This window comes from Sinocyclocheilus rhinocerous, unplaced genomic scaffold (assembly GCF_001515625.1).
Source record: "Sinocyclocheilus rhinocerous isolate Xijiao unplaced genomic scaffold, SAMN03320098_v1.1 scaffold597, whole genome shotgun sequence".
NCBI classification, from domain to species: Eukaryota; Metazoa; Chordata; class Actinopteri; order Cypriniformes; family Cyprinidae; genus Sinocyclocheilus; species Sinocyclocheilus rhinocerous.
Genome location: NW_015649570.1, coordinates 301,137 through 323,786, shown reverse-complemented (window position 1 = coordinate 323,786; position 22,650 = coordinate 301,137). Strand labels below are relative to the sequence as shown.

At 37.5% G+C, this 22,650-nt stretch overlaps 1 protein-coding gene across 2 annotated transcripts in view; it reads right to left on the bottom strand.

The window, feature by feature from the left end:
* The window catches only part of doc2b (double C2-like domains, beta), a 97,424-nt gene that overhangs the window by 20,479 nt on the left and 54,295 nt on the right, over window positions 1-22,650 (bottom strand). The window contains exons 3-5 of one of the 2 annotated variants that reach the window (XM_016515563.1): window positions 22,146-22,169; window positions 10,793-10,867; window positions 9,426-9,535 (exon numbers count right to left, since the gene is read on the bottom strand). In XM_016515563.1, coding sequence (XP_016371049.1) covers window positions 9,426-9,535; window positions 10,793-10,867; window positions 22,146-22,169 — 209 coding nt within the window. The remainder of the gene's footprint in view (window positions 1-9,425; window positions 9,536-10,792; window positions 10,868-22,145; window positions 22,170-22,650) is intronic. The other variant, XM_016515565.1, reaches the window with a different exon arrangement.

Below are 22,650 nucleotides of genomic sequence, written 5' to 3'. Positions count from 1 at the left end.
TTCAAAGTATACTCAACCGCAGATGAGCATGGATGGACGAACTCAACACATGCGCAGTACCACCTACTTGACTCGTTCCGTCTCAACATTCACCTCGCACATGCGCTGCTGTAAGCAGCCCAATTATTGTGACTGCACGGACTGTCTGCACACAACAGCGCAGGTGCGAGGTGCATGTTGAGACAGAACGTGGACGTCAGCGGACAATTCTGATGAAAGTAAAAGCGAAAGTGATGTGACGTGTGGCCAAGTATGGTGTCCCATACTCGGAATTTGTGCTTTGCATTTATCCCATCCAAGTGCACACGCACAGCAGTGAGTAGTGAACAAACACACACACACACCCCCGGAGCAGTGGGCAGACATTTTTGCTGCGGTGCCCGGGGAGCAGTTGGGGGTTCGGTGCCTTGCTCAAGGGCACCTCAGTCATGGTATTGAGGGTGGAAGAGTGAGTGCTGTACATTCACTTTCCCCATCTACAATTTCTGCCGGTACCGAGACACGACCTTTGGGTTACAAGACTTGAACCCGCAACCTTTGGGTTACCATTAGGCCAGGACTGCCCGACTGACGAAAACTGCGTCACGAGGACAGACGCGGACGGCCGAAGTATACTTTGGGGTCAGCAAAATAGCAGGTTCTATCCAGTGCATCGTGTCTCTCATGCCAGCAGTGCTGATCCAGACAGTCACGTGTACTAGTCTCAGCTTCAAGGACTGCCATAATCCTCATTCTTTACACCTCATAACATGACTGATTCATTCAACTCCCTCTCCAACAGAAATCATAAAACTCCACATAAAACTGTGTTAGAAATATACATATATACATACATACAAGCACAATGCGGCACTTTAGGTGTATAGTCACTATTACAGCATAGTCTGTGATGGTTTATGATCTAAAAACATTTTCATACATGATTTATTTGTAGAAAATTGCCCCATCAGGACTTCCAACAATAAAACAAGTCAGACTAATGTAGAAAAGGTGATTCTAGGATTTCATTCTGAGCGGTGTTGTATTTGGTTGCATTTTATTTTATTATACAGATGAGAAAAGAGGAGCATGCATCTGAGAGCTGTGCTCTGAGCTGAACATTGCCACCCAATGCCATCTGTAATCAGCATTCACCACTGGGAAGTGGGATTAAAAAAAATTACCTTAATGAACCAAACTTTAAAAGTTCTTAACGACTAGTAAGGGAAGGACTCAAACTCAAATAACCTTGTAATCTTAAATCAGGAGCCGTATTCACAAAACATTTTATCTTACCACTAAGAGTTCTTCTAAACAGCAGTAAAAGTTCTTAGGTAAGAGTTTCCTCTTAAGGCTGGAATACACTACACAATTTTTGCCCTGATTTTCTGCCAATTTACAATCTGGAGAAGTTGATTCGGCTAGATGCCGAAAGTCAGAGCCAGTATGCAGATTTGAGATGACAGATTTCATACAAAATCGTGTAGTATATGATGGTCACAGACTCCGATTTTTTTGCTTCAAATGATAATTCCATCCTGTCAGAAGATATGAAACATGTTTGATATTTCAGTCAATTTTAGAAAACAGTTTTCTTTTGTCATGCATCTCCTAGCAACAAGGCACACATTTCTGTGTGAGATTTCTTGATGTGATCGGAACAACTTGAAAGTCTGGTAGTGTGTGATCCTCAGTCGTTTAGTGCATGATGGCCAGTTTTCTTCTGTGACTAATTATAAGTCGGTGAGTGTATGATGCCTAGTGTAGTAATGTCAACAAGAATGAGGTAGAATAAGGTATCATATGTGTTACGTATCCGGTCCATGAACTTCCGTCTGCTAGCCGCCGTTCGTTGACCTTCGCTAGCCCTAGGATTATTCTTGTGTCTTGCCCGCCATATAGCTGTTTGCCTTTGTTCTACCCTGCCTGTGTTTCTGACCTCTCTGCTTTAATAAAGCTTGCACATGGATCCGCATGTCTCACGTCTCGTCAGCCCCGTAACAATATGTTTCCACATTCAAATAAAGATTTTAAAATGTAGGCTACTAATTAAACCAGTACATGCTCAGCTAATTGTCAGCCTCTTACATGTCTGCATCTCGTAAACAATTAGCAGATATGCATATAAGCAGCCCTTTAAATTAACAGACTAGAATTAAATCATGGCTGATAGGTAAGATGCTGTGCAAGCGTAAAAACCAAACTGGGCACGAGAACAGCTGTTATTTCTTGTGCATGAAAAGAAGGACATAATTAAATTAAAGGGAAATTATCATGACATGTTTTTAAAACGTTTATTTTCAGAGCGGATTGCCTCTTGACTAGCACTTTTTAAAGATTTAGGAGCTGGTTATAGCGCTAAAACAATTTGTGAAATATTCTAAGTGCAAAAATGTAAGAGTCCTAAATTTAGGACTGACGTCCGTTATCTTTAAGAGTTTCTCCTAAATTGGCAATTTAGGAACTACTTTTAGCCTTAAGATGTTTTGTGAATGTGGCCCCAGATTTTTAGGGGACTGCGATAAAACACAATAGGGCCAAAGCCTCTCTTAATAAGGTGTAGCAATGTCTACGGTTGAGTTACAAAGCCTTGTCGATAAGGTAAGGAAGAACACACAGAATCTCCAATCCACATTATTTCCATTTCTTACCTTTCCACTGCATTAACACTGAATTCCTGAATGCTTGTTCTATTCCCATCTGGAAGTTAGTTGTGCATTTGTAACATACCATTACTATTCATTGCTAACTTGTTAAGCCTGGCTCAGTAGTTCAGCTCTCCAATGACTTCAGACATGTTCCAGGTAAACAGGCAATCACAGTTTCTTTCCCTGGCAGATGGATAAAGGTCTTGAATGAGACATGGGGCAGCTAGAGCACCACTCAGGCATGTCCAAAAGATCAGGTTAATAAAGGCATTTTCCCCTGCTATGTTATATGTGGATAGAATTGTTTCTCTAGACAGCCACGTGTGCTGGATTGCTCTTCATGCTGTTTCCAGAACGGTGCTTTTACTGTTTTGTTTTGATTATGGTTGATTACTGTAGTGCGTCTGTTTAATGCTAACTGTCCTCTTGGATAAATGTGCAGGGAGTTCTGGAATATTTGTACAATACTATTCTCACAGGCAATCACGGTACATTGTGTTTTTCTGCGTGAGCCGGATATATTTGTGCGTGGCCTTAAATTTGCAAAGACAATCCTGAATAATACGAGGTAGAAAAGTCCTAATTAGTCAGATGTAAAAGCAATGGTCCTTACTAAAATATGTTTTGTTTTGAAAGAAATTAACACTTTTATTCAGCAAGAATGCATTAAACTGATAAAAAAGTGGCAGTTAAGAAATGTATAATGTTACAAAATATTTTGATTTTAAATATATGCTGTTCTTTTGAACCTTTTACTTAAAAAATCCAGAAAAACAACAACAACAATAATGGTTTCCACAAAAATATTAAGCAGCACTTTTGGAACTGTTTTAAATATTTATAATAAAACGAAATGTTCCTTAAACAGCAAATCAGGATATTAGAATGATTCAGTTGTGTCCTTCTCACCAAGCTTCTTGCTGATGGTCTTGTAGCCCATTCAAGCCTTGGGCAGATCTACAATCTTGTCTCTGACGTCCTTTGACAACTCTTTGGTCTTGCCTGCAAACTTATAAAATCAGCAGGGGATCAAATAAATATTTTCCCCACTGTATTATATTAGTTCTTGTTTTCATTCATGAAATAATTACATCATGCCAGCGAGTTAAATATATTAAATTTCCACAGAAAATATTATAATATCCGAACAATGTAATAGAAACTTAGATCAGGCATATTTTGTGCTAAAAGAATGCTGAGAGGAAAATGAATAAACTATACACATTTGTCTGAGAGACAGACTCGTTGGAAGAGGACGGGGTTCCTGCTGTTAAAAAAAAGCTATTCTAATGGCTTTTTATTGTAGTCCTCTTTGTTTTAATATGCAGAGATAAATCCTGTTGAGTCATAAAATAAGAAAAATAATAGGTGAAGCACATCTAGCTGCATCTAATTGTCAGTAAACGTTCCGGAAAATGTGTTTGCAAATAGTATTTTTGTATTCTTTAATCGCAAGTGTAAATTAAAAGGTTTTCTTGGGTATAAAGGCATGAGAGGTGAGCCACTTGTGTGGGTAATTTGGGTAATTGGGCTTTGAATAGAGCTGTCACTGCCTGAGATGATGTTGGCAATGGAGGTATGCCTTTTCAGATAAATCACATGCTTTTCATAGCCACGGGAGGAGTTCGGCCCGCCATTAAAACACCACTTTGATGTTCATCGGTGGCACATGAAGATCGCCGGCAAATGAGGTTTGGTGAATAATGGGAAAGACCGAATGCTGGAGTGAGATAACACCTCAGAGCTCCATTGTGTCAAAGTGTGAAAGACTGAAGCCTGACTTCATGTACATGTCTGACTTACACTCTGTAGGAGTGCTGTGGGTCTCTTTGTGAAGCTGTCCATAAAGTTTCCATGCAGATGAGATGATTTGAAGATTGTGAATAATAATGAATTATGCTTTAAAGTGAGAATCTGAAAGGTTAAAGCTCTATGACATGCTACGAGATGCTACATACAAAGGCTCCTGACTGGCTCCTATATTTTAACTTGAGGGTTTTCATGCTTTTTGATGCAAAGGATCTCTAACTAAAATTGTTGTCTTTAAAGGCAGCTGTATATTTTCATATAAAGACTTGTTTGTCATTTATACTGTGTGAAATATGAAGTCTGATATTATAAAAAAGTTTTTTTAGGCTTTCACATTGTTTTATAAAATTGGATTTTATATTGGCAAATTATTAAATTATTATCTGTAAAGTATTTACTTTCCATTAAGTTAATTTGTATTGAATAATATAGTATTAAATAGTATTTAGTATTAAATATATATTTTTAATAAAAATAATTTGTTATATATTAATTAATGATTAAAACAAGGGCTGTCTTTAGAAAGTAGAATTAAACATCATCTAATTTTGCAGATGTGTTTAAATGATTATGTGTTAAACAGATTATATGTTCATATTCTTCTACGTTGATACACATTTACTTTGACAGTCTTAAAATACATTTTGTAAAACATTTTTACTTGCTCTCATATTTCCACAGATGCTCTAGCACCCCCAGTTTGAAAACCTCTGCCCAACACACATGCATTATATTAATAATTATTTTAAAGTATATTAGTACATTGTGAAGATATTTAAAGGTTTTCCCAATGGTTCCTTTAGACTTTCAGCACAACAGCACTTCAAACCCTGGTTATCTTCACGTGACTTGTCGTGCATTCATATTAGCCACGTTTACTTTTTGACTAACCTATACATTGTAAAAAAATGATCTTTTTAAAGTTGAAGATAAAACACATTATTGAAATACATTTTACAAGAAAATACTTTTTCAGTCTTTCTACTTCAACATTTCACATTTAATTCAATGTGTCACTTGCCATTTTGTAATTATTTGTAAAAGGTAGTAGCAATTATTGAATGAAAATTATTTCAGGTAAATTCTACACAACAAACAAACCAGACAGGAGAGTAGATTAACGTCGGTTGACAAACTTGAAAAATGGTGTGTACTGACATCTTTCCACGGTTTAAATAAAATATCTTATGATGTTCATTCATGTTTATTTTGTGCTTTAAGTAAATATGAAAAAATTATCGGTTCATGTGCCGCTGGAACTGATCTGTCACGACACATTAAAGAGCCACAAAAGGTATTTAATGTTTGAATTTCTTTAAAAAATGACAAAATTTTAAAGCTAAAATTCATACCAAAATATGGGGGGGGGGTCTCTTTTTGCCCAGGCTGTCTCTTTTTGCCCAGCCTTTTCATTTGTACCCTCCTTTCAGGGAGATCAAGAGCAAACAAGTCATACATAAGACAACAATTGTATCACTGAGATATGGGCACAGTCTGTCAGCACTTTACTAGACAGGCTTTATTGAGAGAATTTAAGGTGCTATAAAGTGCCAGAACGCTGCATGAGGAAATAATGAAAATGTAGTTTTTACAAACGCTAGAGGTGAGACACTGCATATGCCAGTATTTAGAGTTTATTTACGTGAAGGACGAGAGCGATCCCTAAAGGAAAGGCCTATGAGGGAGACTTTTGGTTTCCATGGAAACTGGCAAGACAGCCCTAAAGAAAAACAATGGTGAATCATCAGGTGGGTCCTTCCTGATCCAGATGTCTACAGACGAGCACACACACACACACACACACACACACACACACACACACACATCCGGATCATTTCATCATACAGCCTCATCCCAAAGGAGCTTATCTTATAAAAAAAAATAAAAAATACAAAAAAACTGAAACCCTCATCCCAGGTCTCAGGTCAACCCTTCCAAACTCTTAAATCACCCAGCCTCATCCCAGTGTCACTTCACTCTAGCTGTGTTGAATGAAGCCGTTACTGCAGCGTTTAAGCACAGAAATGTGACCTTTCAAGCACGAACTCTCTGCCTCATTAATTCACACGGAGTCCAGACAAATCTGGGAGCCTCAAAACCCAGGGCTGCAATCTCAGCGGGAAAAGCCTGTGACTACCACAATAACTGCCTGCTCTCGCTGCTCTGACCTGTCTAGACGTCTCCACCTTGAACCTGGAGTTGGTGTCAAGCTTTTTAGTGTCTTGCAACATCAAAGTTTGCTCATGAAAAAGAGAGTGTAGGTCACATTGTTCCGTCTCATCTCTATTAGGAGTTCACGAGTTTACATTTTCCTAACTTTCGTAACTTACAAACTACAATTTATCTGCCCTAATTTGGTATTTGGGTATTTAAGTGTCATTAGTATAGTATAATTCCATTAAAATAAATACTTTGAGACAAATGCCAACAGTATGTTGGGGGCAAATGAAAAAATACTACTAATCCACAATATAATTAATTTATTTAAAATAATGAATCAACTGTCTCTGAAAAGACACAGTTCAGAGTAATCAACTGCTTTAATACTTAATATCACTAAATAGTTTTTGCATTTATATGGTACTAATTACTTTATCTATCAGGGATAAAAAAGTGTTTTTAAAGCAAAAGTCTAAGCAAAACCTAGAGTATAATTATCTGAAAATGTATTAAATCCTGTTTACTAATTTATACTGATCAGCTGAAGAATCAAAAATAGTTTCCCAAAACAGCCAATGTTTCAATTCAGTCACACACATTTTTATATCATAATTTTTAGTTCAGTCGCCCTTGAACTTGCTAAAAATAAATAAAAATTCAAACCTGTAGAGTAGCCACCAGTTACCTTCTAAATATCTGGCATTCAACTAAAATTAAAATCACATTAAATCATCTTGTTTAACTGACAAAATGTAGGGCATTACAGTTGCCCCCACTGCTATCCTTTACTATAATTCATGGTCTTATAAACTGAGACAAAACTGAATATTACAAGGCCAAATAAAAAGTACTTTTACAGTCAGTATATGATGTTCAAATGAAAATGTATGAGATCCAATAAACTGGTATTAAGCTATGAATTCTTAATTAGATACACGCTCATCTGGCCAAAATATTGGGATATTAGTTAACATTTCTCCCCCTTCCAGAGGTGTATATACTAGTGTATCTGAAACAGAGACTGATGGTAGTTAGAAGAGTCCTCAGAGTAACAGCTTCCTTTGCAAGCAGTTTTCTAATGGAAAACTAATTCACATTAAGTAAGAGTTAATCAACACCAAATTTAAATCCGATTCCCATTTAATGCTTTGTCAGCCCAAATAAATTGTTAAACACTGACAAAGACCAAAAAGCTCTGTCAGTAATCAATGGCCATTTTCTGTAGTGACTTGTGTTCCTGACAGCATGCGCAGCATTGAGGTGAATGTGTGCAGGACATTAGTTAAATTAGCTATACAATATTGTTATTTTCATTTACTGGTATTTATTCCATTAACCATGAGGAGATAAAATCAAAATGTCCATTTATGTATAAAGCTTGTACTTTTGACCTCATTATCTGACATATTAAACCAATTTCTTATATTTGCAACATTTCACTAGAAAGACAATGCCAAGTGGGTTCTCTACTCAGGCAACATGGTTAATCTGCTTTTAATGGATTTGAGGGATATTGTGTGTGTAACACAGCTGTTATGTAATGATACACACAAGTGGAGACTAATGTTCCTCTGTGGTGTAATCTTTACTGCCACTTTGTCTGTGGTATTATCCTAATGCAGCATTTCAATCACCGCACAGGGTTTCAATGCAAACCAAACAATCAAGCTATGTAAAAAACAACCCATTTTGTTACAGTCATGTTTGTGCGGCAGTAAATGTCACTCAGAAAGGGTCAATGACATCTCAGCTGGGGTGAAATCACCAGGCAACAATGTATATGACTTAAAGGGGGTGGCCAAAATAAAGAACATGATATGAAAAACTTAAAAATGTTTGCAAAGGTGAGTCATGATAGGTTGATTACCAGTTGGCACCAATCTAAAGGCCTCTGGCAACTGCCACTTTGAATTATGACGCAAGGCAATAATGAGGGGTATAAAGAGTCAGGTTACAAAAACTGTAAAAAGTTACACATTATTTAACTATTTTGGAGTGTAAATTTAGTGTTTCATACATTTAAAAACAACTTTTTATTTGAATCTGATTTCTTTCCATATTGACAGTTACTACCCCACATATCCAAATGCCTATCCAAAGATAGATGCTAATTGAAAAGCCCACTCGTATCCAAGCCCAGTGCACATCACTCACCCTACAAAACATTGGCGAAAACAAATGGATGGTGAAACTTCACCGGTCCTTCAACTGGACGCTTTCATTTTGATGAATGCCGTAACATCCCACTACACTCTATTCAGTACTTGTATGGCAGCAATCCAAGAATCATTGAAGCTGTTGAAGGCAAATGGTTGTTCAGCTTGTAATTACTGTATGTCTCAGACTCAGCACTGCACGGGGGCCTGGTGTGGGCCTGACACACCCAATTACAACTGGATCATGGGAAATCGTGTAACCATGGACACTTAATTAAGAAAACATCTACATTCTATCTTTTTCCTCATTAAAGTAGGATCTCAGTTCAATCACCACTGACATTTTTGAAAAGCCCTCATTAAACTTATTAAGTTGGTTTGCTTCGCGTGCCACCTTCTCTGTTTTCCTTTTCTTCTGACCCCACTTAATACGCCATAGGAACAATGTTTTTCCTCTCAATATGTAGCGAATGCATCTTTCTGGGTAACCATCCCTTTGTTAACTTTAGTTACTAACAACCAAATCACTTCATTACGATAGATAAGCTACTGTTATGTACCAGTGGCAGCCCAACACAAATAGTGAGTGTTCAGACACAATTGTCGACTTCTTGAATTTTACAGAGGCCTTGACATATAAAATTCTCACCAAGTATAGATTATGATTGGGTACCTGAGTGTTTTGCGAACCATATCTTCATCAGTTATCCCATAATACGTCAGGTTCTCACTCCAGACAGGGTTGAGAGTGTTGCGTAGGGTCTTGGTGCGGAGCTTATTGGCCTGGAAGAGATGACAGATTTGCTCGTAGAAGCTAAGAAGCCAGACCTTCAAGATTTGACACTGTTCATATTTTTATAATAAAATTACATGAATTAGTGCTTTAAATTCTGTATTAGACATGTACCACATTCTGATAACAGGGTTGCAAAATGGCAAACCTCATTTAGAATTAATAGAAAATAAAACAGCTCATATAATATTTAGTTTGACCTTCCAAGGTTGGCGATCATCATTTTATGAATCTCAAGCACTTTCTTGCACCATTTATTGAAAAAGGAGGAGAAGAAAAGAGTGTCCTACGTTGTAGCCAGTGCATGGAAAAAGTAAAAAATTCCTAACGATGATTAAAGCAGGTGCGATTAACGCCTAGGTCTTTTGGCACATCTCTGAGGTGTTTCCTAATCCTAAAGGGTTAATTCAGATATCCTATCCCATTCAATTACTCTGTAACCCTGTGAAGGAGAGTTCAGCTGTACTGTAGGACGTATGATCCAAACAGAAGGAGAATGACTTAGAGAAGTCTTATGTTGTCAGTAGCTAAGTGGATTGTTGGCAGGATGAGCAAGGAGGGTACCGGTCAAAAACAGATGAATTATAATGAGAAGCATGATGATAATTTGTAGAGCACAGAGGTTGTTCAGTGAAAAGAAAAAAAGTGGCATTTTAGATTTCAATGTTGCACTGGCCAGTTTGATTAATGCACTCTAGACTCATGTTGGGACAGAAAGAGTTGGTATAAAATTATTAATTTGAAGTTGGATACCTCAGGCTCAAGAGTCTGAAGTAAAGAAGTTGTGTTGTCTCATTATGATTTTTGAGCCTGCATCCATCCTTTCGTTATTTAAAACAAAATGCACAAAAAACACAGGCACCTCCCACAAGTAACCTTCCATCTGATGTGTTACCGAAGGTTACTGATGTGATTTAAAATGTAATTTTAACTGGATTGTACTACAGGTAGAGCTTGTTCTGAAAACAGAGTAGAATAGCATAAAATAAGCTATCGCAGTGCAATGTGTCTACACTGCAAACGAGATGCACAAATAATAATATGAATATATATTTTATTCATAATAATATATTAATCGGAATCATTTTAAGTCATTCTGTGGCCCCCTAGGGATTTTCTTGAGGCCCCCTAATGGGTGCCAGCCCTCTGGTTGAGAACCACTGCCTTAAAACATATAAATCATATAACTACAAGCCTCCTTGCATTGTATAAAACAATGCATCTCCAAGGGGAGAGCAGGCACATACCTTACTAGCTCCAGGCAGCAGGTGCAGCTTAACATAGGGATCTGACAGCCCATTGTGATCCATTGGTTTGAGTCCCTGAGAGAGAGGGAAAGAAAAAAACATGCGTGACTTATGAAAAACAACCACTTTTAGACATCCTCTGAAGTCAACAGCACAAAGCTGTCAGCCTGATAGATTCCACAGGCTTTAGATATCCAATTCATGTCAAATTCCTGCTTTTTCTAACAAGACGTACCGTTTCAGATCCGGCCAAATAACCTAATTAGAAACACTGGAGGTGGTGCCGTGCCATGACAGCAGAGCACTCTCCTAAAGCTCTTAGCTTTCTATTAACATGCATTTTGGTATGGGCAAAAAGCTTAAGCACTTTGGGCATAAAAAGCCCAATCGCTGTGTGGACACAGCAGAAATATCAGACGTGCAATCATCCAAAAATGAACTGAGCAGTTGTGTTGGTGCCAATAATAAAGAAAGCTTATATACTGTATATATAATATGCAGCTTTGTCTGATGCATGTTTTTGAAATTTTCCTTATAATCAGATTCAACCCGATTCTTTATTAAGTATGTTTTTTTAGCTATTTAAACAGCCTTGGGGTCTCTGAGACCCCACACAGAACGTATAAATCATAAATTAACTACAAGCTGCACAGGATTTCGAGTAAATATCAATACAAAGCTAGACAACACTGTCTGCTGTCAGAGAGTCTGTGAGGCAAACATTGATCTTATTGAAAACCTTGCACCACCTGACACCCATCATCCCCTCTGCTCCACAGTCTTTGTAGTGGGATTCAGTGAGGTGGCATCGGACTTTGGATTCATAGGGCTTCGTAGATCTTGAGGCCAATCAATATCACAGAGGGTATCACAGAGGGTCTTTTCAACACTGTTGTTAACCATCAAATTCACAGTCAGAATGGCACTGCTGTCTCTCAGAAACCTTGAGGGGAATGTTTTCGATTAAGGGAACATGTTCCTCACAAAGTTTGGATTTACCTTTGCAGTCCAAATAATGGTTTTCAGTTTAGCTGTCTGCATAATGCAACTTTGCAGCAAGATTTCAGAAAAGTGTTTGTTATCTTCAGTACACAACAGTCAAGAGTGCTTTTGCACTAATCAAATCAAGTCTATTCCCACGGAGAGCTGCTGCTGAAAGAGCTTCAGGTCTTTCCAGAAATGTCTGGCATGAAATTGTTTTTCTTTGAATATTCAGCAGAACCAAGTTAGTGAGAGAAAGAAAAGAAAAAATACTTAAAGGACAAACATTATTCTGTTTCTTATTAATGCTGTCAATATACAATTGTTTTGTAGTTAGTATGTTAACATTCAGTTTCTGTTTAACACAAGAAAATAAGAAAATAACTGCAGCAGTTCTCAGCTGGTCTTCTTTTTAACCCAAGAGCAATTCTGCCATACATCTATTTCCAGCATTTTTTATATTTCTGTGTATTGAACACATAATGGAAACCTGTGCTGCAGAGCTTGAATCAGTTCAACCAGTGTTTAGAAAGAGCACAAAAAATATGGAACAGTTGAAACATTTAACTAATCTCACAAGGTAACATGATAAATTTGACAGCAGCACTAATTAATCTGCAGTGTATCCCCTGTTGTTTTGTTTTACAACATTAAAACACAATGCAACTTTAGAAATAATTCCTGAGTCTGTATGTAGGTCTCTTATCAACTTTGCACATCTGGCCACTGCAATTCTTCCTCATTCATACTTCGCTCAAACTCAGTTGGATTGACATGTGAACATAACCACTCCAGGACATAAATGTTGTTTTTCAGTTATTTCTGTGGATTTACGCTTGTCATTGTCCTGCTGGAAAATAAATCTTCTGTCAAGCCGGAGGTTCATCAGGTTTTCCTCTAGGATTTGCCTGTATTGTACTGCTTTTATTTATTTGTTTTTTACCCTCTATCCTCACAAGCCTGCCAGGCATTCCCACAGCATGATGCTGCCACCACTGCGCTTCACTGTGGGGATGGTGTATTTCTGTTGTGCAGCGTTTGACTTATGCCAGACATGCCGTTTATTCTAATGGCCAAACATCTTTATTTTGGTCTCATCAGACCACAGAACCTTCTTCCAACTGGCTTCAGAGTCTCCCGCATGCTGTGCTGAGATATATATTTTTTTTAAATAGTGGATGTATCTTTGACACTCTCCCATTAAGATGTAGCTGGCGAAGCCCTGCAGCAACAGTTAAATGTGCAATATGAATAAATGATGCATTTTTTTATATAGCGCTTTTATTGTGTATTGTTGTACACCCAAAGCGCTTTATAATCATGTGGGGGGGGTCTCTCCCATCTGATGCGGATGCCTTGGCAGAACTCTTTTTAATTATGGGGGGGGGGGGGTGTCTCCTGGGGATCTCTTGAGGTGGTCTCCTCAACCACCACCAGTGTCTCACCAATATCTCCAATCTCAGCCACTGAAGATTGTCAATCCTTCAGAATTCCCATTTTGCCTACCGGTTAGCGGTGGATTTATATTATTATTATAATTTTTTTACTTGCTAAGGGATCCAGAACACCATGAATAGTAAGATAAAAAAAAAAAAGAAATTAAAACTTATTCAGCAAGGATGCATTCAATTGATTGAGGATAGAAACAACTTAAGGTTAAGTAAAAGATGACAATTTTCATGTTTGGGTGAACTATCCCTTTAAGCACCAAATCAGTATTTTAGAATGATTTCTGAAGGATCAAGTGACACTGAAGGCTGGAGTAATGGAGCCATCACTGAAAAAAATAAGATTTTACAATATATTAACATAAAAAACTGTTATTTTAAATACACACTTTATATTAAATATATAAACTATTACTTTTTTACTGTATTGTATGATCAAATGAATGCAACCTTGATAAGCAAAAGAGACTTGATGAGATAAAATGATAAAATTTTTCTGTTGATGAGTGGCATAAAAACGAAATTAAGTCAGAACAACAAAATATGAAAAAGGCCACTACTTTTTATAAGCACTCTACATACAAAATAATAGCACTAAATCAGCTTTTGCCATTTTTCTGGTAGGTCAGAAGGCCTAAGGTCTATTGAATTTCAGCATTTAAACATCACAAGCTAAAATGAGTCACAGACAAACTGATTTTAATATAGATTCAGCATTTTGTGCAAGTGTGTATCCATGCTTCAGTGATGCCACTGCTTAGTCATATTTGAAGTTATCCTAGCAGGAGTAGAAGGGCCGTTTTTAAGCATATTTCATAAATGAATTGTATTCTGAAGTATAAAAAAAATGTTGAAAAAAATTTGAAAAATAACTCTAATCAAAATTAGAGAACACTTACATATACCTTTCAAGTTATTGGTGTTAATCTGGTACCACACTGGTAATGTATATCGAAATATCGGAAATGTGTTTAAAAATCATATCACCGTTATTGAGAAAAATTATATCGCGATACATATTGATATTGAATTATTGTCCAGCCCTACTGGTACCTGGTGCTAATTTCCTTAGTTATAAGACCGACAAACCCTATTTAACTGGCAACATTCCTCTAATTAGGGGCCAAGCACCGTAGGTGCAGTGGCTTTTCACTGAGATTGCAAGATGGCGGGCCGCTCTAAGGTGACTGAAGCCCTGCGACAGCAGGTTGTCCAGATGAGGTCAAAGAGATGACCCTTTCAGCCACTGCACGAGAAGTTTGTCGTTCCAAATCTGTAATTCTTTGAATATTGCAGCTTTACAATAACACTAATTCATTCAAGTCCCTCAAAAAGGCTGGTTGTCCACGTAAGACAAATGCAAGAAAAGACAGGATAACGTGGAGACTCTAAATGGGGAATTGGTTCAACACTGCAGCTGGAATTGCTCGCAAGATCAGTGCTGAATAGGGTAAGGATCTGTCTCGGCATGTTTAAGAGAAGTCGGACTGAAAGCACACTCTGCAGTGACCAAGCCTATCATCAGCAAAAACAATCAAAAGGCTAGACTCACCTTTGCTGAGGAGCATGTCGTGTGGACAGAGGAGAACTGGCCCAAAGTTCACATCAGTGATGAGAGCAAGTTTAATGTATTTGGGTCCGATGGGAAACATTTTGTTCAGTGTCAAACTGGGGAAAGACTGAAGCCCAAGTACATAAAGGAGTCAGTGAAAGGTGGAGGAGGAAGTGTCATGGTTTGGGGGATGTTTTCTGCAGCAGGAGTTGAGCCTCTTATACCGCTACATGGCAGGGTGAATGCAAATGTTTGTCAGAACCTCCTTCAGCAACATGCAGGTCCGTCCCTGCAAGCATCTCCCAATCAGCCAGCAATTTTCATGCAGGACAATGCCACCTGTCACATTGCAAAACGGGTAAAGCAGTTCCTTGAAGCCAGGAACATTGAAATGAAATAATGAAATGGCCGGCCCAGAGTCCTGATCTAAACCCGATTGAAAATCTCTGGAAAATCCTTGGCAACAAAGTTATGGTTAAGAAACCCATTAAAGTTACCAAACTATGGAAGAGACTGAAAGAAGAGTGGCCCAAGATCACACTAGCTCAGTCTGAGAAACTGACGTGAAAGTGATGTCCTGCGGCTGCAGATGTGCTGAAGTCATTCAAAGCAAGGGCCTCTACACTTCCTACTTATTTCTGACAGCTTTAACCCTCCAAAAGTTTAGTTGTAATCTTCTTTCGTGCAACAATGGTTAGTGGTCTCTAATTTTGATCACTGTTTTCCACAAAATAAAAGGTTTTTGTTGAAATGCCTTATTTTGTCAAACATGTTACTAGAACAGTGGTACAGTACTATATACACTGAACAAAATTATAAACGCAACACTTTTGTTTTTGCCCCCATTTTTCATGAGCTGAACTCAAAGATCTAAGACTTTTTCTATGTACACAAAAGGCCTATTTCTCTCAAATATTGTTCACAAATCTGTCTAAATCTGTGTTAGTGAGCACTTCTCCTTTGCCGAGATAATCCATCCACCTCATAGGTGTGGCATATCAAGATGCTGATTAGACAGCATGATTATTGCACAGGTGTGCCTTAGGCTGGCCACAATAAAAGGCCACTCTAAAATGTGCAGTTTTATCACACAGCACAATGCCACAGATGTCGCAAGTTTTGAGGGAGCGTGCAATTGGCATGCTGACTGCAGGAATGTCCACCAGAGCTGTTGCCCGTGAATTGAATGTTCATTTCTCTACCATAAGCCGTCTCCAAAGGCGTTTCAGAGAATTTGGCAGTACATCCAACTGGCCTCACAACCGCAGACCACGTGTAACCACACCAGCCCAGGACCTCCACATCCAGCATCTTCACCTCCAAGATCATCTAAGACCAGCCACCTGGACAGCTGCTGCAACAATCGGTGATGGGGGCAAAAACAAAAGTTTTGCGTTTATAATTTTGTTCAGTGTATATATCAAAATTGGTTGGGATTTCTTCCATCACAACTTCTCTTTCATTATTGGAACAAACTAGTGAATTTCTAATTAATATGCTTATTACAAATACTCTCGCCCCAAGCCATTGCACACTATACTGGTTAAGCAAAAACTTGACATGTCAGGCCACTGAAACAAACAGAGCACAGTTCCTGTGTTCGAATAGACATACTTAAAAAGTTAAAGTCAAATGAGTAGGATGTCCGAATGCTCAGCACTATAACCAGTAAACACAGAACGTTGTCGTAACATTAGTTTGTGGTTCTGATTTGGTTATATTTTACTTAATATTCTAGGAACGTTATAACCATAAACTAACGTTCCCGGAACATTACAAGGGAGTTTGTATACTCTCCAAAAAAAAAGTATGAAAGCTGTCACTCGGTTGGTACCTTTTCAAAAGGTACACCTTTGTACCTTATTTACCCCTAAAGTTGTATATACAGTAAGTACTTTAAAGGTACATATTATTACTAAAAATATTGATTTTAGTACACATTTGTACCTTATGAAAAGGTACCACCCCAGTGACAGCTTTTTTTGAGAGTATGACAACCTAATAATGTAAAAATAATGTTAAATAATGTTTGTTTTTAGGTTTTTGTTTTCTATACTGATAAACTAACCCTTTCAAGAACATTACAGAAACAATCAATGAGTCATTTCTTGGTTCACCCAAAAAAAATAAAAAAAATAAACCTAGTAGACGTTCATTTTGAGAATGTTCTGGGAACCGAAAATGGTGAGCTGGTAAGGACAATGTCAACAAGGCAATTGTACACTCTCAGCAAAAACTGTCCCTAAAAGGGTACAATAGCTTGCTTTGGGGCAGTACCTTATTTACTTCAAAACAGTTTGTGGTAGTACCTTAAGGGTACGCATTACTACTCTAAGGAACTAATATTCTCCTTTGAGGTTATACAGGCACATAGTTGTCCCAATGACAACTGTTGGATCCCTGAAGGTAGTTTTTTGTACTTTTTTTCTTACAGTGTAAAATGTCCACAAATGTATTCGTACAGAATGCACTTCATCAGTGTGTAAGAGGTATGGTGTTTATATAATTCAGTACATACTAGAGGTGTGCGATATTATGATTTTTGATCGTGGACGATTAAAATGTCTACACTATCTGCTTTTGAAGAAATCGTGCTACAGTGCACATTCTCAGTTGCAGTTCTGGCGCCTCAGTCTCAATAAATTGTACAACGCGACATACATTCACATCAAATGTTAACTCAGTGCTAGAGTTACACTCACGGGACACTGCACTTATTCACAATCACAAGAGTACATTATTTGCATGTGCTTTACAACCTTGCCGGTTAAACATTTAATTTGCGTGCTGTTCTGATGTGCGCTTTTTCTGAGCACGCACAATAAAAAAGCCTGTCAAACAGGGCCCGATTACTGGACTAAGCAATCTTTCGCATCTGATTGTGCTAATACTGTCAAAAACACACAAGGTGTACATATAAACACAACTTATGTCTAAAGTCAAAGTAAACAGTTGAGAGGAAAACGGATGCGTGCCTGTATATTAGGCTTTGATATTAGATGCGTGCAGGTGTTAAAGGGACAACACACTAATTGTACTAAACATGCTGCCGCTTGTCATTAAAGGGAGAGTTCACCAAAAATGAAAATTATGTCATTATTTATTCACTCTCATGTTGTCCCAAATCTGTATTAATTTCTTTCTTGAGCTGAACACAAAAGAAGATATTTCTGGGGACCAGCAATTGTATGGTTATCCACATTCTTCAAAAAATCTTTTATGTTCAACAGAAGAAAGAAACTCATTGAGATTTAAAACAACCTGAGAGTGAGTAAATGACATAATTTTCATTTTTGGGTGAACAATCCCTTTAATGTTAATTAAGCAACAAAACACAGAGAAAAATCACTCACTGCTCTTGACCGAAGAACTTGACCGAAGTACAGTTGCTTTAATAAGAATCATTGTGTAATTTATACAGTGAAGTTTATATATTTGTGAATTGTTTTATTTTCATATTTGTTCATTCAATTTCTTGAATGCTACTGTTAAATACACCTACTGTACCTGAAAAATAAAGCATTATTTGTTTTATTTGTATATTATGTGTATTTGTAATTTGTATATTTCTCTTTATTTTTTTAATAACAAATATAAAATAATGACAAAGATTTTTTTTATCTTCGCCCACTTTGGCCTAAATGTCTGCCATTCTTTTTTTATATTTTGTTATTTCATATTGTTTTTAAAATAGGGAAATTAGTTTGGCTGTACTGCTCAGACAACTTGCAAAATAGTAAAACCAACATGAAAAAGAATTGTGATAAAATTGGGAATTTCCTGAAAAAAAAAAAAAAACCCTGATATGATATTTGTGCCATATTTCCCACTATTAGTACATACTAAAAAAAGTACAGGAATTCAGACACAGCCTGGGTTTACATTGACTGGGAAGTCAACCATAAAACTGGCCAAAGAGAAAGTGTTTTTATCAATGAAAAAATGCCACACTTCAGCTTTGACAAAGGCTTGTCAAAAATGTAGACATCCTTCTCATCTTTCTCTTTCAACCTGCTCAATCCATAATAGGATGACCCGTGCACACCGGTCTCATCAGAGCTACAAAGCAGTTTTCAAAAATCCACAGGTCCACTCGGCTCTATGTGATTGTGTTTGTGAGCATGTTTGTGTGTGCGTGCGTGCGGAGACTGCAGATGGTCGTTCTCTTTGAAAGTGCTGCAAGCTGAAACAGCCTCTGAGGTCCACTTCACTATAGAAGAGCACTGACGCAACCATTCACGAAAATAAGGGCAAGCACAAAACTGAACATCGCTTTCAACATACGTATGTGATTTCCCATCTCCCCACTGCCATAAATCCAATTCCAATACAGCTAAACCTGCTAAACACTGGGGGCGTATATATGCTTTTTTGCTAGTAACAACTGAGTTATCTTTGCTCAGTGTTGAGCCAGGCACTCGGTGTAATTCAGAATTTGTCTTGCGTTTCAGGGCTGCGTGACATATGGTGACTGGTAAACTGTGTTCCTACTGCTCCAAGCAGATCGATAAAGAAAAACAGCCGCCATGTGATTTAATATGGTGCAATGCTGATGCACCCCATTCTCGTTGGATATTGAAGGATGTGTTAAATACAGAGGAACTAAACTCCTCATCAAAGGTCTGTCTGGTAACTGCAAGCTGATTGGAGGAGGGCGAGTGGGCGTAACCTTAACATGCATTTGTAATGTCCCAGCTGACCTTGACTATTCCGGATAAGCGTAAAACCGAGAAGCAGAGGTCTCCTGAGAACACAGCTAACAATAAATGTGTTATTGGGCGTCCGATTGCAGTGTTGCCGGTGAATGGATGGTTGATCATAATTACAGAGAAGCAGGAGAAATGACCAGTGTGAAAGGAGATGGGCGGCATGGATCAGCAAGTGCGTGTGAAAGCTGTGTGCGCACCCAATCATTCATAGCGCTTTACCTACTGCTGCCACGCTGCCAAGTACGGCATTTCCCTTCCCATCTCCCCATCAACGGCTAACTAGTCAGATCTGTTTCATCTGCCAAATTATATCTCTTTATTCTTCTGGATAAACATCCTGTTGGAGATGGTCTGCACTTAAAAATGAAAGGATTCTGTAAAAGAAAAGGGCTGGTCGAAATCAAGTGTGTTTCACAAGAGCAGATGGAGGTTCCAGCACAGATGACTCTCAATGGGTGAGAGCTGTACACGCTCCAAACGCCATTGAGCCACACAGTACATAGCCATAAAGCATTACCGATAAACATTAGTACAGGTTGGAGGTGGGCTTGAAAAACACAGGGTGGGAGGAAGTGAGATAATAAATGCTAGAGTAACATCTCAATAAGCAGTTATGTTATGACAGATACCATCTATACATCCATTTTTCAAAACGCCTGTCCTATGTAGGGTCGTGGGGATGCTGGAGTCTATCCCAGAATCTTGGGCCATTTTTTGTGTGTGTGGTGTCTCATTACCAATATGCAAAAACACATTTTTAATATATATTTTTTTGACATTTTAACAAATAACTGATCATTATACAGCAATAAAAACATGCATCAAATACTACCAGTAATAATAATAATAATAATTTATTATAATATTATTAAGAATCCATATACATAACATGTATTGTTTTTTTATGCCATTATATTGTTTTGCAATCAAGATACTAGATTTTGCAACCCTTTTTTGTTTGTTTGTTGGGCTATATCTAATGGTTAATCCACACTACTGTCTGGAGTCAGAATTTTATATTTTTGGATGCATTAAATTAAGCAAAATATCAGTAAAGACATTTATAATGTTGAATAAAAAATCTATTTCATAAATGTATAAATGCTGTTCCTTTGAGCTTTGTTCATCAAAGAATCCTGAAAAAATTATTAACCAGCACAACTATTTTTAGCTGTGATAATAAATGTTTCTTGAGAACCAAATCAACATATTAAAATGATTTCATGTAACACTGTCATTACATGACTTTAAAATATACTGAAAAAGAAAACTTACTTAAATATTACTTTTTTTCCTGTATTTTTTGATCAGTTGAAAAAGTTAAAAAGCCTGAATATGAATAAAAATATATATCCAAATCCATTATCAGTCCAATATATGATCTCTACTGATAACTACCCACCTGTCCTTAGCATTGTGCTTGCCGAGATTTGCTTGGTCCAGTACCTGTTAGAAATTTATTCAGATCATGAATCAGAGCCCATCAAACTGTAGATGTCTGTACAAATAGTCTGAATAAGCCAGTGAAAGATTGAATACTGATCTAAAAGAAGCACTCGAGTTCCTGATCAAGGGTGTTGAATAGCTGTGAGGGTTAGCTTATGTTAAACCGCATGACAGCTCTTTCACTCTCTTTCTACCTGATTTATAGTTGTCTACAGGCTGCTGTTATGCTCCATGTCAGACGCAAAGATAAATTAATACCCACATGGATGTGAAAGTGGCCAATGGGTTCATCTCATTCTTAAGTCATGAACGTATGTATGGGGGCGAGACATGGCCACAGACAACTCTGGGATCCACGCTGTACTGAAGACCATATGAATATAAACACCCACCCACCCACATGAGAACAAATGAGAGAGATACAGGCTCTGTAGTCTCTTACTATGCATGGTCTTCAGAGTGAAAAATTGCCATTCAAGACAGAAATGTACCATTACATGGTAACAGAAATGAACTAGCATGAGATAAATGTATCCATTCATCATAAATACTTAATAAAAGGCTATTATTAAACATTATGCTTACATCTGCCCATGGGTAAGCACTTTATACCGTTATACCGTTATACAGGCTACCGTGTGTTTTGAGTTTGAGGTGACTTGACTTGACTTGACTTTATCTTAATTGAAGATAATCTGTCTTGTCAATGAGTGAGCCAACAAAAAGAAAAGATGCCAACAGTAAAGTACAAAATGATGCCAGCTGTGTCACAGGAAGTCTTATATTTCACAGGACAGATAGAGGTATGCCACAAAGGGAACATGCATAAAGGAGACTGTAAGATCTAGTCTCTAGTCACAAAAAATACTACAGTTGCAATTGGTTAGAATTTAGGAATACTTGTAATATTTTAATCCCAGTATTTCTACTGAAAAAAATAAAATAAAAAGTAACCAGTTGAGAGATTTGTATGATCCTGTCATGTAAAAAATAATACAAATAATACAAAAAAACAAATAAAAAACAAAACAAAAAAACATATAACATAAGGATGTAATAATGGTTCTAATACAGTAGACTTTTCTTTAACATTTCAGAGAGTACATTACAGCTAGTAAGTTTTTTCAGTGTTACTGGAGTGAATCAGTGGAGTTTCGATGGGAGAGACAAGGAATTTGTTTAGGAAGTGGGAAAGTAGTGAATAAATATGAACTTACCTTTTTGTATCTGGGTACAGGAAGCTACACTCCATCAAGAACAATTTACAGCATGCAGCCAAGCCATGCAGAGAGAGATGTGGGCATGCAAGACAGAATAGGTGGAAGAAAGAGTAGAAAAACAACATTGACACAAATTATAGCTATTTGCAGATATAAGTTTGAAAAAAGACAACACAAAAAGCATGATGTAAAAGAAAAACAGCATGTGAAAATACAGAGGGGAAAAATGAAGCGCCCAGGGGGTTTGACCCATGTGTTAAAAATGTATGTGGTATTGTATAACAGACAGGTCTGACTCGGGTGCAAAACCAATCAAAACTTCCAGTTCAGCTGGGGGCATGTTCAAACCGCGCTTTTCTTTGACTGTCAATCACCAGCGTTGTCGTTTTGAATCAGCATACCGTTTCAATATTTTAGTGAATGTGAGCTATGCTCTGATTTTAAATCGTAATTTTGTCAACTCCTGAAATGGTTCATACCGTTGATATTACCAGAGCACACA